We start from the raw sequence: 17,295 nt of genomic DNA, 5'->3' as shown, positions 1-17,295 counted from the left end.
CAATAAACTAGTAGTGTTTTGTAGGAGTATTTTGCCTTCACTGCTCTTTCTGCTTCTCCATTTCCCTGTGGGTAATGTGGACTGCTTGTATAGTGTTTGAACTCAAGTCCCTCACAAAGGCTTTGAATTCTGAGTAGCTGAATTGTGAATTGTTGTCTGACACAAGTGTCTCTAGTATTCCATGGTGAGCAAATGCAGCTTTCAGGTGGAGTTGTAAAACTGCTGTTGAGGATGTAGAGGACAGATTGGAGACCTCAACTTTCTGTAGGACAGAGTTGTTCGATTTTCGTGTAGTTTTTTGCATGTTTCGCATTGCTTTACATAACCTCCCTACTGTGTTCAGACCAGGCCTCCACAGATTGCCTTTTTCAATGCCTTTATGCCCTTGGTGGATTTGACAGAAGTTTTTAGCGTGCACAGAAACAGGAATGACGAGTCTGGAGCTCTTTAGCTACAAACCATTAAGAATGATCAGTCAATAAGATCGTAAAGCGCGAGCTTCTTTTGGCACAGCTGACCATCCATATTCACAGTATTGCATGACCTTACTGCAGATTTGGTCCTTTTTCAACTCTGTGTGAATTCCATCCATTTTACTCCATGATGCAGGAAAGCTTTCACATACATAAGTAGATGTTGGCATCTTCCATGAGTCGACGTCTGTCCACTCACTTTTGTATGGCATCCATGACAGGGTGTCTGGTGTTGCAAGCGATTTGCTGGGGACGTGTTTGATGTCATAACAGTATCACACAAGCCTCATACAGAATCTTTACAGACGCAAGAGGTAAATCAACCAAGTGCTGAGCTGCAGTGACTGACAAGTGGCTTGTGCTCTGTTACAAGCTGGAATTTAACTTTATCAACTAGCAGCTGAAGCACTTAAACCCACAGGAGAGCCAGCTTCTCCTTTTCAATTTGGACTTAAGACTGTTCAGTAAGAGTTGGTGCTCTTGCCACCGGTTTCCATACACCACTGCAGTATTGCATGAACACACCACCCCTGCCCTCCCTCCAGCTAAAGGAAGAAGCCTCTGCTGAGACCTTGGTTGTTTTGGTTGAATCAAAGAACACCAATGTTGGTGGAGAGATTAGCTCTGCTTTAGGTATTGAGAATGGCTTTTTCAGTCATGTGTCAAAACATTTTCAGAGAGGAAGTCAGTGATTTTGTTTTTTTGCCAAGTCTGGAATGAAATTTCCCAGCCGGTTTACTGCAGATCACTGATACATTCAGGGGTTGTTCCATGTTCCGAACTCATGCCAGTTTGTCCGAATCTGGTTGCTACCTCTTCTGCAGACAATTGGTGGCCGAAGACCTTCGCCTCCAACTTTACAAATTCGCACTCCTCTTTGTTCAGGGTGATTTCAACACGTTTGTTAATTCAAGGCAGCTTCCACTCTTGTCATGTTTCTCAGTGCCTCCTAAAGTATGTATATAGTCCATGTGACAGACTACTCCTTCCAGTCCCTCCAAAAATTAGTTCATCCTCATCTGAAAGAACTTGGGGCTGATGGGATGCCAAAAGAGAGTTGTTTGAAGGAATTGTGGTCATATAGTGTGATAAAGGTTGTGAACTTCTGGGACTCAGGAGCTAAATGGATCTGCCAGAACCTCAAGTTTGCATTTATTTTGTTGAAGAATTTTGCTTCACTCAGCATATCCAATGACTGCTCAGAGGGCAGGCTCTATTCAGTTTGGTTAGATCAACACAGAACCTCACTGTACCACCAGGCTTGGGAACAAGAATAAAGCCTGCACACCAGTCAGTAGGTTCATTCAATCAATCTACCGTAGATGCCGGATTATAAGCCGCTACTTTTTTCCCACGCTTTGAACAGCTTTGAACACTGCGGCCTTTACTACGGTGCGGCTAATGCATGATTTTTTTTCATGCCGCCAAAAACATTTTGCCTCGTAACAGTAGACCAATAAAATTGATGAGTAGTTCACAGAGGTCCAATGAAATTGTACGATAAATCAAGCGCACTTTCACAATTAAATTATTGTAAATCAGTCATTTGTACTCACCCTCATCAACATGGAAACCACTCGAAGAAAAGCTTTGTGCTGCCTTTATGGCAGTCATTTAGTTTATAATATTTTCGCTTAGTAATTCATTTGTTAGTATTTTCTAGTTAAAGTTAGAAGTGTTTTAAATATATTTGTTTTCTGTACTACATCCCGGGATGCTCTGACGTCACATCCGGTTTCGCCGCGTCTTGTGGGAAATACCGGTTTGCGATAAACGGGAAGGTGGGGGCGAGCGGCATTAGACCCGAGCGAAAACGCTGCTTTTAAGTTAAAGGCGATCAATAACTTTTCCTGGTAGGCTGCAGTATATATTTTTTTACCAGTCGTTAGGAGATATTGGAATGTTGTTCGTGCACTGTTCAGTAAAAAAGTATACGCAACGTAATTTGTGTGTTACCGATACGTATGTATATTTAAAAGTAGCTGTGTTACAGGCACGGTTCGAAAAAAAGCATTTGCAATATGTATTTGTTTATGTTACCATATGGATTTAATTAAAAGTTAAAAAATCCTCACGTGTAATATCTTTCTGTGTAAATATCTCATATTACAACGTGGGACACCTGCGGCCTAAAATCCGGTGCGGCTTGTACAAGTACAAAATTGATTTTCTTTCTAAAATTAGAGCCTGCGGCTTTTAATCAGGCGCGCTCTGTAGTGCGAAATCTACGGTAATTACAATGTCAATTGCCTCTATTCTTTCAAGTTCAGCTTTGACTTTGTTCTTGACAACGGAACTGGTATCCTTGCTGTGGTCAGAAAGTAGGGTGTCATTCCTGGCCTCAGTTGGGTAAAATATTTTTCTTTCAGTACCCCCAGGCCTGTGAACAACTCCAGGTACTTCCTCTTGCCACTGAACATTGTTTAACAAATACAACCTTGCAACGTTCAGTTTCTCGATGGCATCTGATCCCATCAGTGGTGAGAATAGTTTCTGAACAACATGGATATCCTCTTATCTGTTTCTCACTTTTACAGATGGAAGTAGTGAACAGTCCTTTCACTCTGAACTTGTGTTTACCTGGCCCCATGAGCACTTCCTTGTTGGGCTTAGTCCACAGCCTGTTTTCTTCGCCAGTTTTGTGAACAAACATTCGGAGCTGAATGTGACATCTGTCCAGGATCCCATCACTGCCTCAGTTTGCAACTGCACCTTAATATGCCAGCCTTCTCTAGAGCCCCAAGAAAAGTGCTCTTCATTTGAATCATGTTTTTGACTTCCCGAAAAACCAGTTTTTGAGTGACACTGGCTTTTATAGTGGGCAACCTATTGCACTGGTGGCATTTCACTTATTGTGCTGGACAGATCTTTGAAATGGAATGGAGATTTGACACATTACCTGCAGTTGGACATTTTACCTGCTCTGCTTTGCTTGTCTGTTTTGTATGAGATGAGCTCTACAGTCAACTCTTTCTGACTCTTTTGTACCCTTCCTTTTTGTACTGCTTCTAGCTTTACCGTAGCATTGTTTTTGTGACCAAGTTCTGCCTTTTGCTGATTAACATTCCCACTCTGGCTGACCATAGCAATAGCTTTCTTTAGTGTGAGATTTGACTGCAACTGAAATCTTACAATTTGGTGTCTAGTAGCCTGACAATTTTGGTTCTTGTGAGCATACCTCTCAGATTTCCATATGCAGTTGTCTGACAGGGCATACAAGTCTATGAAGTAATTTACACTTTCATTTTGCTTTCCTGTGAAATACTCTTTGAATTTGTTCAGCACTGTTTTGTACTCCTTTTTCTAAGCATCTGTCAACCCTAATCCACCTAAGATGTCATCTGGTTTTGGTACGCATGCCATCTATCACTGCGATTACTTGATACTCTTCTGAAGCCTGTGGGAGATTGCTTGCAACCCTAAATCAAGTTTCTGAGCCATCTCTCAAAGTCCCCCAGTTTAGAGAAATCAAGTGTCTTGGAGGCCTTTATTAGGTACACAAATGTAGGTACTGCAGGTATTTGCTCCATTGTCTTGTTTGTTAATTTATTGCTGCATTTATTTGAACTACAAAAGTCTCATTTTCTCTCCGAGAACTTGACTGACTCCTCTGCTGTGTCCGTGTCTCTGTGCACTTCCCCAGGCTAGTGGCCCACAGAATATTACAATGTATCCACTTTTGGGTATAACTTGAAAGGCATTGCCTAGCAACCCACCCTGGCCCTTTCTCAGCTCAGCCTCCATGGTGCATACAATATAGCAAACTAGCATAGGCAGTTTAGGTTGATAAGTCCCTAGAGATTTTTCATACATACTTGTGGACAAGAGCAGTCTTTCTGTAAATTCTCTCTTAATGGGATCTCACTTGGTCTGTAGCACCAATTTATCAATGAATGAGCACTTCTGACACCATGACAACCCTGCTTGTACAGTACGTGAAGTCCTCTCATTTGAAAGTAACTCTGAGTGGCACAAGAACAACATTAACTACCATTACAACTGCCTCGCCTCAGATTTGCCATTTCAACTTGGCTCCAACTCCACTCCCAGCAATGGCCAAACAGTGACTCATTCCTCACTTTCAGGCCAGGGCCTCACACCTTGATCGGGTCCATATATGCTATGGTACTCACCATCCTGCACTTTCAAGACATCAGTTCACACTGCAAAAATGCTGGGTCATACAGGCAGTTCAAAAGCTTAGTTATGAAAGGAAATTGCAGGCTATTGATTACAGTGATAGATTTCCAGAAAATGTGATTAATGCAGTAGCTAACTGTTTTGTTTGCTGCCAGCAAGTAGTCACTGTTTCACCAGCACCATCTTAAACCAAAGATTTCAAAAGATTCACACCAGAAAACTGACAACAGATTTGAAAAATAAGGTGAGTAGGGCAGAAAGGGCAGTGACAAGAAAAGAAATAAATTTATGAAAGTAATATACTACTTAAGTAGAGTAAACCTAATATATAGGATTCAATGGATTTACTTGAATATTTATCCTGTTTTATGGTATTGTTGAAATTCATCACAAGGGTTTCATGATGGTCATCACTAATTGTTAAGTAGTTATCCCCTCTTACACATTTCAAAACTTTATTTTCTACCACTGTTACGAATGTGGAACAACTCTGAGGGGCCGAAGGGTACAAAGTCGCCCCCCCCTCCTTTTTGAGAATCACAAGATCGCTATTATTTCAGGTCTGAGACCCAGGAAATGAGAGAGGTACACATCATGTCAATAATGAGAGAGAGACGCAGAATACACAAGGTTTGGAATGTCTCCTGACATAAGCGGAACGGAACCACTGACTACCGCTATTGTCTCTTGGAGAAGGAATTGTGTATTGAGTACTGTACTGTTCATTGAAACCCCTCAGGGGACAACCAGAGTGGTCTGGTTGAGGGATTGCATCATCCCAACCTGATTGACATCTGAGTGAGTGAGGATAAAAGAGGGGTCTGGGGAACACCCCTTTTGACGCACCAGGAGAAACGCTAGAAATCCAGTGACAGCGTTTTATAGCGAAAGCCGGTGGGAGCTCGTGTGCGTCCTCCCTTGCCTGGGTGGCAGGCTCGTCACAGAAGAACGGTTTAGCTAAAGGAAAGGTCACACTTGAACGGCCACACCAACGAGACACCGACGGATCGAAATCATAAAGGAAAGTCGGAAAGTTTTTCTCTTTCTCTCTCCAACCATTGCAACACAGCGACAAACAAACGACGGCAGCCTGTGTGAACTGCAGCGAACTTTATATTTCCATCAGACAATTCATTATCCCCTAGACAACGATAGAGCTTATTTCTTATTGATTATTATTATACCCGCAGTTTTAGGTTTAGTATTGACGACGTATATTATCTGTATTTTTGCATTGATATTATTTTTGTGTATATTTACTAATACTGTTAAAAATAGTATCATCAGACTTCAACGGACGTCTCTATCTTTGCTGGTAAGTAACCCAGTTATGGGGTTCGTAACACCACAAAAAGAAATCTTAAGTGATACAGCTCTGATGAAGGGTCACTGACTGCAAATGCTGCCTGATACGCAAATGTTTTCTGCCAATGCTTCAATACAAGCTGCCTAAGATGCCTTCCAGCAAGTCTGTAATGCCTGCCATATACTAAAGAAAATCAGGCAGAGAATTTAGTAAGTTTGGATTTGTAAACAGATGAACTTTTTTCCTTTTAGTCATGCTTAGGGAGAAGTGGAGGGGTGAAAGACAAGAAAGTGGCTTATTGACAATTCATATAGAAATGGCAGGAAGTTGCATTGTGACTATAAAGAAAGCAGATCAATAAATAGCACAGGCACAACATGAAAAAAGAGCCTGACAACAGTAATCTTGCAGCTAAACACTTCAGATAATTTAACTCGAGTTAATGAATAAGGCTATAAGACAAAGGGACAGAACTAGGCCATTCAGGACTAGGCTCCACCACTATCGTAGCTGATTTATTATCCCTCAAAATCCTTTTCTTCTGCCTTCTCCCTGTAACCTTTGATGCCCCGTCTAATCAAGAACCTATCAACTTCCACTTAAAATATACCCAATGACTTGGCCTCCACAGTCGTCTGTGGCAATGAAATCCAAAGATTCATTAACTTCTGGCAAATAAATTTCTCATCTCTGCTGTAAATGGACAATCCTACGAGGCTGTGGCCTGATCCTAGACTCACTCCCCCACTATAGGAAACACCCTCCCCACAAACACTATCTTGGCCTTTGAATATTCCATAGGTTTATCAACCCTTTCATTCTCAGAATTATTCTCATGAATGCCCCCTGGAACCTTTCCAATGTCAGCACATCTTTTCTTAGATAGGAGCCCAAAACTGCTCATAATATTCCCAGTGCAGTCTGACCAATGCCTTAAAGCCTCAGCATTATATCCTTGTTTTTATTTTCTAGTCCGCTCCAATAAATAACTGAACAGTACAGAATGGCCAAAGGCACAGAAATAGTCAAGTAGGTGTCACTTTGCAACTGCCACAATGGTACATAAAAGATACAGCATTTACCGAACTTTTTCTAACCTCCCCAAAACACAAAATTAACACAGAAAGCCAAGTTTTTAAAAAAAACTTTACTGGCCTAGAAACAACTCAGTACCACCCCCCCCCCCCCCACCACTGGAGCAAACAGGCAATCCTTAGGCACACTGACATTCAGTGAATTAACTTTGTACTATTTTAACAGAAACAAATGGCCTCCAATCCCTGCCCTCCCTAACAACAAAGAAACTGATATTTTTTTTAAACTTGGCAGCTAATCAGACAGATACATCCCTACTGTCATTGATTGAAGCACTGCAGAAAAAGGGTGTTACAGTTTCAATTGTACCCTTCAATAATAAACAGAAAAAATATAGTTTGTTCTGCTTCACAGAATATCTGAATACTTAGATACAGGAATAAATTCTAAAAATGTTCAAATTTGACCATACTGATGAGAGTCTTTATATGAACTAATGATAATACAGAGCATAATACAACCATTCAGTGTTGAAAATGATCTTTGAAAATAAGGTCATTTGGAAATGGACGAGAATCAACAACAAAATTCTCAGGCAGAGTTAATATTTTGGGCCAGAGAGCCCTCATCAGAAATTAATATGTTGGCACATCTTCCAACAGAAAATGAAACGGGGAACAACTTGTATTTAAATGCACCACTTAAAAAGAAAACTGCATCTTAAACTTCTATGCAAGTTGAGGCTGACTTACCCTGTGCACCCCATAATTTCTGGTCCATCAAATGAAAAGGGATCCGATTCATCAGGCTGTGATCTCATCTTGTATGTTTTTATCACTACTTCATTTGTGAAATACTCATTTGGTTCAAACATAAATTCCAGGGTAAAACTCTACACAAAAAATACACAGTGATATAAAGATCAAGTTCAATTAAAGCAAATGTACTATTTTTATTTTTTAATTAAAATTTATGCCAAGAGTTGTTGCTCTCAAAATAATGCAAATAGGGAGATACCTAATGAAATTATCATGCTTAATGCAGAGAATATTATAGAGACATCTATCCATGGTAACAGGCTCTTTAGCCCAACAAGCCTGTGCCACCCAATTACACCCAAGTGATCAATTAATCTACTAACTCACACATCTTTGGAATGTGGAAGGAAAAGCAGAGCACCCATACAAACAAGGGGAAAACAAACTCCTTACAGACAGCAGAATTGAACGTGGGTTGGTGGCGCTGAACAGGCATTATGCGAACCACTATGCTACCATGTCACCTCTACACAGTCTTATTACAAGCAACATTAGGTGTAGCAGTTCAGGAAATTTAAGAATCCTCAAGCTACGCCCTTTGATATAACTCAAATACAATATTTAATAATTCAGGGCTTTAGAAAGTGACTAAACATAGAATACTGTTTGACTTGAGTACTTCAAACTAAACATTGAGACACTCTGGAGCAATACCTTGAAAGGTGAATTAATTATTGTCCCAAAGGGGCACCAGCAACATTGAACTCATTGTTGAAAAGGCCTCAAGTTGATGAGGCCAATGTGGAAAACACATATTTTGACAGATGACCTCGAAGTGTTTGCTGGAATAGATAGGCAAACGACTTAAGGTAATGTGTTCTGACAACTATCTATGCTAGGCTACTGTCAACTTCTGATGTACGAACTTGGGGCTGAGTTCTCAAACCACCCAAAATGCTCATTCATCACTGAGCAGTCATTGGTCAGAGATTCTCAAAAACAGACTTACACCCAGATTTTCCATGGCTTTTGTCAGTTTAGCCAAGGGTGCAAAATGTCACATTTCCAACTTTTCCTCACAATACTAAATGTGGTGAGACAGAAACACAGAAAAACTACCACACAATACAGGCCCTTCAGCCAACAATGCTGTACTGAACACGTATTTTAGACATTACATAAGTTTACCCATACCCCTCTATCAAAACTCCACGTACCTATACTGGAGTCTCTTAAAAGACCCTATCGCTTCCGCCTCCACCACCGTCACCGGCAGCCCATTCCACGCACTCACCACTGACTACACAAAAAAAACTTACCCGACATCTCCTCTGTATCTACATCCAAACATCTTAAAACTATGCCCTCTTATAATAGCCATTTCAGCCCTGGGAAAAAGCTTCTGACTACTCACAATCAATGCACCTCTATCAGGTCACCTCTCAACCTCCATCACTCCAAGGAGAAAAGGACAAGTTTACTCAACCTATTCTTGTAAGGCATGCTCCCCAATCCAGGCAACATCCTTGTAAATCCCCTCTGTGCCCTTTCTATGGCTTCCACATCCTTCCTGTAGTGAGGTGACCAGAACTGAGCACAGTACTACAAGTGGGGTCTGACCAGGGTCCGATATAGCTGTAGCATTACCTCTCAGCTCTTAAATTCAATCCCACTGTTGATGAAGGCCAATGCACCATATGCCTTCTTAACCACAGTCAACCTGTGCAGCTGCTTTGAGTGTCCTGTGGACTCAGACCCCAAGATCCTTCTGATCCTCCACACTGCCAAGAGTCTTACCATTAATACTATATTCTGCCAACCTGCTGAGCAGCCTGGCCTGCTGAGTTCTTCCAGCATTATGTACATATTCTGCCATCATATTTGACCTACCAAAATGAACCACTTCACACTTATCTAGGTTGAACTCCATCTACCACTTCTCAGCCCAGTTTTGCATCATATCAATGTCCTGAGACTATAACCTCTTACAGCCCTCCACAATATCCACAACACCTCCAACCTTTGTGTCATCAGCAAATCTACTAACCCATCCCTCCACTTCCTCATCCAGATCATTTATAGAAATCACAAAGTGAAGGGGTCCCAGAACAGATCCCTGAGGCACACCACTAGTCACTGACCTCCATGCAGAATATGACCTGTCTACAACCACTCTTTGCCTTCTGTGAGCAAGCCAGTTCTGGATCCACAAAGCAATGTCCCCTTGGATCCCATGCATCCTTACTTTCTCAATAAGCCTTGCATGGGGTACCATGTCAAATGCCTTGCTGAAATCCATATACATGACATCTACTGCTCTACCTTCATCAACGTGTTTAGTCACATCCTCAAAAAAATGCAATCAGGCTCGTTTGGCAGGACCTGCCTTTGACAAAGCCATGCTGACTATTCTTAATCATATTATGCCTCTCCAAATGTTCATAATCCTGCCTCTCAGGATCTTTTCCATCAACTTATCAACCAGTGAAGTAAGACTCACAAAACTTGATCTGGTATTGGGAAATGAACCTGGTCAGGTGTCAGGTCTCTCAGTTGGTCAACATTTTGGAGATAGTGATCACAATTTTATCTCTTTTACCATAGCATTGGAGAGAGATAGAAACAGACAAGTTAGGAAAGAGTTTAATTGGAGTAAGGGCAAATATGAAGCTATCAGGCAAGAACTTGGAAGCATAAATTGGAACAGATGTTCTCAGGGAAATGTATGGCAGAAATGTGGCAAATGTGCAGGGGATATTTGTGTGACATTCTGCATAGGTATGTTCCAATGAGAGTGTGAAAGGATGGCGGGGTACAGGACCCGCGGTGTACAAACACTGTTGTAAATCTAGTCAAGAAGAAAAGCTTACGAAAGAAAAGCCCTTGTAGGCTTATCTACATGTTGTGACAGGAAACCTTTCTAAACACACCTAGCAAACTCCACCCCATTTAAACCCCTTGCTCTAGGGAGATGCCAATCAGTAATTGGGAAATTAAAATCTCCCACCGCAACAACCATGTTATACCTTTCCAGAATCTGTCTTCCTATCCGCTCCTCGATGTCCCTATCACTATTGGATGGTCTGTAAACAAAACACCTAATAGAGTAATTGACCGCATCCTGTTTCTAACTTCCAGCCACTGACTCGGACAATCCCTCCATGACTTCCTCCTTTCCTGCAGCCTCTGATCAGCAGTGCCACACCCCCACCTCTTTTCCCTCTCTCCCTGTCCTTGCTGAAACATCTACAAACCCCATTTCCAGAAAAGTTGGGATATTTTCCAAAATGCAATAAAAACAACTATCTGTGATATGTTAATTCACGTGAACCTTTATTTAACTGACAAAAGTACAAAGAAAAGATTTTCAATAGTTTTACTGACCAACTTAATTGTATTTTGTAAATATACACAAATTTAGAATTTGATGGCTGCAATACACTCAACAAAAGTTGGGACAGAGTTAAGATTGAAAAGTGCGTAGAATATTCAAGTAACACCGGTTTGGAAGACTCCACATTAAGCAGGCTAATTGGTAACAGGTGAGGTATCATGACTGGGTATAAAAGTAGCGTCCATCAAAGGCTCAATCTTTGCAAGCAAGGATGGGTCGTGGCTCACCACTGTGTGCCAAAATTCGAGAGAGAATTGTTAGTCAGTTCAAAAATAATATTTCTCAACGCAAGATTGCAGAGAATTCAAAGACATCTCAGTGCATAGAGGGCAAGGTCGGAAACCACTGTTGAATGCGCGTGATCTTCGAGCTCTCAGGCGGCACTGCCTAAGAAACCGTCATGCTACTGTGACAATTATAGCCACCTGGACTCAGGAGTACTTCGGAAAACCACTGTCACTTAACACAGTCCGTCGCTGCATCCAGAAACGCAACTTGAAACTGTAATATGCAAGGAGGAAGCCATACATCAACTCTATGTAGAAACGCCGGCGAGTTCTCTGGGCCCAAGCTCATCTCAGATGGACCAAAGACTGTGGAACCGTGTGCTGTGTCAGATGAGTCCACATTTCAGCTAGTTTTCAGAAAAAACAAGTGTCCAGTTCTCTGTGCCAAAGATGAAAACGACCATCCTGATTGTTATCAGCGAAAGGTACAAAAGCCAGCATCTGTGATGGTATGGGGGTGCATCAGTGCCCACGGCATGGGTGAGTTGCATGTATGTGAAGGTACCATTGACTCTGAGGTGTATATTAGGATTTTAGAGAGTCATATGTTGCCATCAAGGCGCCGTCTCTTCCCGGGACGTCCATGCTTATTTCAGCAGGACAATGCCAGACCACATTCTGCATGGGCAACAACAGCGTGGCTTTGTAGACACAGAGTGTGTGTGCTTGACTGGCCTGCTGCCAGTCCAGATCTATCTCCTATTGAAAATGTATGGCGCATCATGAAGAGGAGAATCAGACAACGGAGACCACGGACTGTTGAGCAGCTGAAGTCTTATATCAAGCAAGAATGGACAAAATTTCCAATTGCAAATCTACTACAATTAGTATCCTCCGTTCCAAAACGATTAAAAAGTGTTATTAAAAGGAAAGGTGATGTAACACAATGGTAAACATGCCTCTGTTCCAACTTTTGTTGAGTGTGTTGCAGCCATCAAATTCTAAATTCGTGTATATTTACAAAATACAATTAAGTTGGTCAGTAAAACTATTGAAAGTCTTTTCTTTGTACTTTTGTCAGTTAGATAAAGGTTCACGTGAATTAACATATCACAGATTTTTGTTTTTATTGCATTTTGGAAAATATCCCAACTTTTCTGGAAATGGGGTTTGTAAAACCTGGCACTTGAAGTAACCATTCCTGCCCCTGAGCCATCCAAGTCTCTATAATGGCCACAACATCAGAGCTCCAAGTCTCATACCATCGATCTGAGTGTATCCCTTTCTCTACCACCTGCCTGTCCTCCCTCTCGCACTGTCTCCAAGCTTTCTCTAAATGTGAGCCAACTACCCCTTCCTCTGTCTCTTCAGTTTGGTTCTCACCATCCAGCAATTCTAATTTAAACTCTCCCCAGTAACCTTAGCAAACCTCCCTGCCAGGATATTGGTCCTGCTCAGATTCAAGTGCAGCCTGTCCTTTTTGTACAAGTCACACTTGCCCCAAGAGGTCCCAATGATCCAAAATCCCTGCCCCACTGCTCCAATCCCTCAGCCACGCATTTATCCTCCACCTCCCTCTATTCCTATACTCACTGTTGCGTAGCACAGGCAGTAATCCTGAGATTACTACCTCTGAGGCCCTGCTTCTCAACTTCCTTCCCAACTCCCTACAGGATCTCCTCCCTTTTCCTACCCATATCGTTGGTACTAATATATACCAAGACCTCTGGTGGTTCAGCTTCCCACTTCAGGATATCGTGAGAACAAAGGAGGATGGAGAGAGGTTTCAAGAGAAGATGGATAAGCCGAGTGAACAGAAACAGCAGGTGGATTACAAGGACGAAATGTGCGGTCATTCATTTTGATAAATGTACTTTCTTTTGCAGAAACATGGCTCTAGCACAACATCCCATTCACCGTAAATCTACGGGCCATGACACTCAGGTATTTTTTGGGACTGTTTTTCTGCTGTCGTAACTATATGTGCTATATGGCTATTAGCACTATGCTTTGCACCTTGGCCCCAAAGTATCTGTTGTTTGCTGTACTCATGCGTATGGTAGAAATGACAACTAAACTTGAAAATGACTAAGATGAAGACATGGGAATCTGAATATGCTTGTACACAGATCACTGCAGGACAACCTGAAGATGCAACAAGTTATCAGGTGGGCAAATAGCATGAGTTTGAATACAGGGATAAGGAAACTTGACTGCAATTTTGTGTTGTGTATAGTCTTGGTCTTACTATTCAAGTAAAATGTTCTTGACATAGCAAAGTGTCACTAACTGGAGTTGCTCTATGAGGAAAGATTCAGTAGATCATGGCTGTATGCCATGGAATTCAAAGAGATGAGAAGACCTTGATGAAGCTTAAATACTTTTAGGACCCAATGGGTTAAATGATGTCTCCCCTGATTGTGATCTATAGCACCAAGGCCACAGCTTGAAAACTGATTGGCTGTTTGGGATTGGAATTCTTCATTCAGAAGGGGAGTGATGCATCGTAATTATCTGCCTCAGACAACTAATGGAAGCTTAACTGTGTGCATTCAAAAAAAGATTTCTAGTCAACGAAAAAGGCAACAGTGCCAAAGTGGAAGATTGTGAAGACTGGTGGACCATGCTCTAAGCATCAGATACTTCTTGTCCATAAACGCTTGAATCAGTACTGATATACAAAAGCAAATACAATGAACCATAACTAGCCATAGAGGCGGCGCTGCAGTGATTAGTGCAGTCACAGTGAAAGCTGACCAAGTTAACAGACAGATTGTTACTTCAGACATCAGTTATGTATGGATAAAAGATGGTACTGTTATCCCTTGGTAGCTCCCACTTGAGCTGTTGCAGCACAGCAACTACTTGTGAAAAGAACAGCAGTTAAATTACCAGACTGTTAACACTGAGGCCTCTATTTATGATCCAGAGTTCAAATTCCACAATGCAGTTTACATTCAGTTAATAACTGGAGATTTTAAAATCACAGCTATTCTCAGTAACGCTGTCCATGAAGCCATTGGATTGTTGAGGGAAATCCTGTTTTCTTCAATATCCAAAGACAAGAGGCGCAATTTGTAGTTGCTAATCAAAATAGCAAGCCTCTTGTATTGTGAATAAGCCAGAACACAAAGAGGAAACTCAGTGTCACAGGGAAAGTCTGCAAATTCTATGTTAACAGCACTAAATGATAAGTTTGAACCCAAGTCGCTGAAACTGAGATAACAGCACGATGCAATCTTGTTAGGTGATTCCTTGGGGTCAAAGATGACTCTGATCAAGTTGAAAAATATCTCTGCAGTCCTCACCTGGACAATGAGAAACTAACAGGACCCATGCTCAAGGGTGTTAGAATGAGGTATTTTACATTTATCTCTAACACAAAAAATGACAAGTTGGATAGATAAGATAGAGGCAGAAGAGTTCTTTTCGTTGGTAGACAAGGCTAGAACTAGAGGGCATAGCCTCAAGATTCAAGGGAGTAGATTTAGGACAGATGAGAAGGAAATGTTCCCCCCCCCCACCCCCAGAGTAATGAACCTGTGGAATTCTTGGTCCAAGGAATCAGTAGAGGCTACCTCATTATACTTAAGACGCACTTAGATAGATTTTTGCATAGTAGGTGAATTAAATTTTATGGGGGGGAAGGCAGGTAGGTGGAGCTGATTGTGACCAGATCAACCATGATCTTATAGAATGGAGATCAGGCTCAACAGGCCAGAAGGCCAACTCCTATTTCTTATGATTATGACAACATTTGAGAACTTTCACCCACTTTGTCAAATCACTTTTCCAGAAGGTTCAAATCCTTTTCAAATCTGGCAATGAAAATGAAGATCATTTGGCCTCCTAATAGAACTCGGAACAATTAAACTCCACAGAATGGAATTCCCCTTTGACCTCAGCTATTGCTTGTAAGTTGGAGAAACATGATCCAACAACTGCAGCCAGCTGGTCCCAGATACAAGGTCATGAGGCATAGAAGTTACTGAGACAGACTAGCTCTTTTTTTTTTAAAATGGTAAAATTCATGCAATAAAGATAACAATACTTTTGGTTTGTGTTTCTAGTACACAAAGTGAAATGCTTTGGTAGAAGATCAGATGGTCATTTCTTGATCAGGGGAGCACCTGAAATCCTGAGCTATAACAGCTTTGCAAAATTAAGGCCTGTGACTGGGATTAACTTAGAAGGTTAATTTCTTTCAATGTGGGGTGACACAGGAGCTACACAACAGATCAAAGTCCAATGGCAAAGATGATTGGAAACTAGACTCTGCTCACTTATTGAGTATGAATGAATGAATGAAAAACATGCAGCCTTGCATCACCTTTCAGAATCTCAGGCGGCACTGAAGTGTCTAACAGACATGATAAATGACAATATCATTCAGATTAGCAAGCAATTAGGGATCTTCAAGACCGTCCAACCAAACAATTAAAAAATATTTTAAGCAGCTTACCATTGGTTGTCCAGGATCTGAAAATTTGACCTTCAAATCTTTTAAATGCTTTAAAATAGGTTCATCGTGTTCCTGAAAATAGAGAATTTTCAATTTTACATCTATTGCACTTGATTTAGCAGTAGCCTCCAAAACTGCCACAGTCTGGCCCCACATCATGGTTACCCTTATAATATCAAAGCTTAACAAATCCCAGCAACAATATCCAATAAAAAATACAAAAGATAAATAGCACACACACTTTTAAATTATACTAGAAACCACAAACCTACATAACCATTGTTGGGTTAACCATACTATTGATTCAAGCATCAAGCAGGCAGGTTTAATTCTATTAAATAAAATCAAAATTTGCTGCCCTCTGCTGGAATCTTACTGCCCATTGCAAATGACCTTAGTTGAACCATTGAGGTTCAGCCATTTTACTTGAAAAATGATACCCAAACAAAATCCATTAATTCCAATGGGCTTTATAGAATAAATTACCAAAGGGAAACTCATGTTTTAATAATTGCACTGTAGTGAATTTGACACTCCACTTTGGTACAGTGTGCAGTTGTCGAGAGATCTTGCTCCAAGTATACATTGTGTACTTTAATCCATCATATTATTTCATTATCCATTTAAACAAGCCTACCTGCACCATGTCACTGAGCAAATCCACATTTTTGAAGACAGTTAACCAAAATTCTGGAATTCCCTTTGGTGCATCCTTTTCCTCATCTTTCTTTTCTTCCTCCACCTTCACCTTTTCTTTCATTTCATCCTGTCATGAATCAGAACAATAGAACTATAGATATTATCCAGAGAGGGGGTTTTTAAAGGGCTACAGGTACAAAATAGAAGTGGAGGTAGAAAAGTAGAAATGTTCAATGAAAAGCAATTCTTGTTAACTTCAAATCAAGCTGAAAGAATTTTGATAACCATATCTTTTGAGATACAAGCAAAAGCAGGAATATTGAATTTAATCAGACTACCAAGATCGTTGAATAGTGGTAACGTTTAAAGGTCAAAATGACATTTTGGACAAGTCAGATGGAGCTAACTATCTGGTGGAGCTTTTGGCTCAATTCAAGAAATTTACAAGAAAACCAATTAGCCAAATGAATAAACACACATCAGTAGAATGAAGGGGTGAAAAGAAATAGATGAATAACAACCAAAGAGTACTTACTTTAATAAAAAAATGCTGAATATTTCCCTAACAGCCTGATGAGGTCTTTAAATACACAAGGATTAGTATCAAGATGGAAAATTAGGATTGTCATTTGAAATTGTTTAAAGTTTTACAAGAATCCTATCGTGAAAAACACTATTAAATACCGAAAGATTCATTCAACTGATGGTACCTAAGGCATGACATTACGTAATTATTGCTTACATTATTTAAAACAAAGTGTAGCAAAAAGTTACAAGTCTAGATATCACACTATCTAGCTTACACTATAGATAACAAGTGGTACAACACAGGTTAAATTCTAATAAATAAATCATGTCACC

General features: G+C 40.7%; 1 protein-coding gene across 3 annotated transcripts in view; it reads right to left on the bottom strand.

The window, feature by feature from the left end:
• Positions 1 to 17,295, bottom strand: part of nap1l1 (nucleosome assembly protein 1-like 1) — an 80,623-nt gene that overhangs the window by 31,361 nt on the left and 31,967 nt on the right. For all 3 annotated transcript variants that reach the window (XM_073058773.1, XM_073058774.1, XM_073058772.1), the window contains exons 7-9: positions 16,433 to 16,561; positions 15,796 to 15,867; positions 7,707 to 7,846 (exon numbers count right to left, since the gene is read on the bottom strand). In XM_073058773.1, coding sequence (XP_072914874.1) covers positions 7,707 to 7,846; positions 15,796 to 15,867; positions 16,433 to 16,561 — 341 coding nt within the window. The remainder of the gene's footprint in view (positions 1 to 7,706; positions 7,847 to 15,795; positions 15,868 to 16,432; positions 16,562 to 17,295) is intronic.

Source organism: Hemitrygon akajei, chromosome 10, assembly GCF_048418815.1.
Source record: "Hemitrygon akajei chromosome 10, sHemAka1.3, whole genome shotgun sequence".
Classification (NCBI taxonomy): Eukaryota; Metazoa; Chordata; class Chondrichthyes; order Myliobatiformes; family Dasyatidae; genus Hemitrygon; species Hemitrygon akajei.
This window is presented reverse-complemented; position numbering and strand designations above follow the sequence as displayed.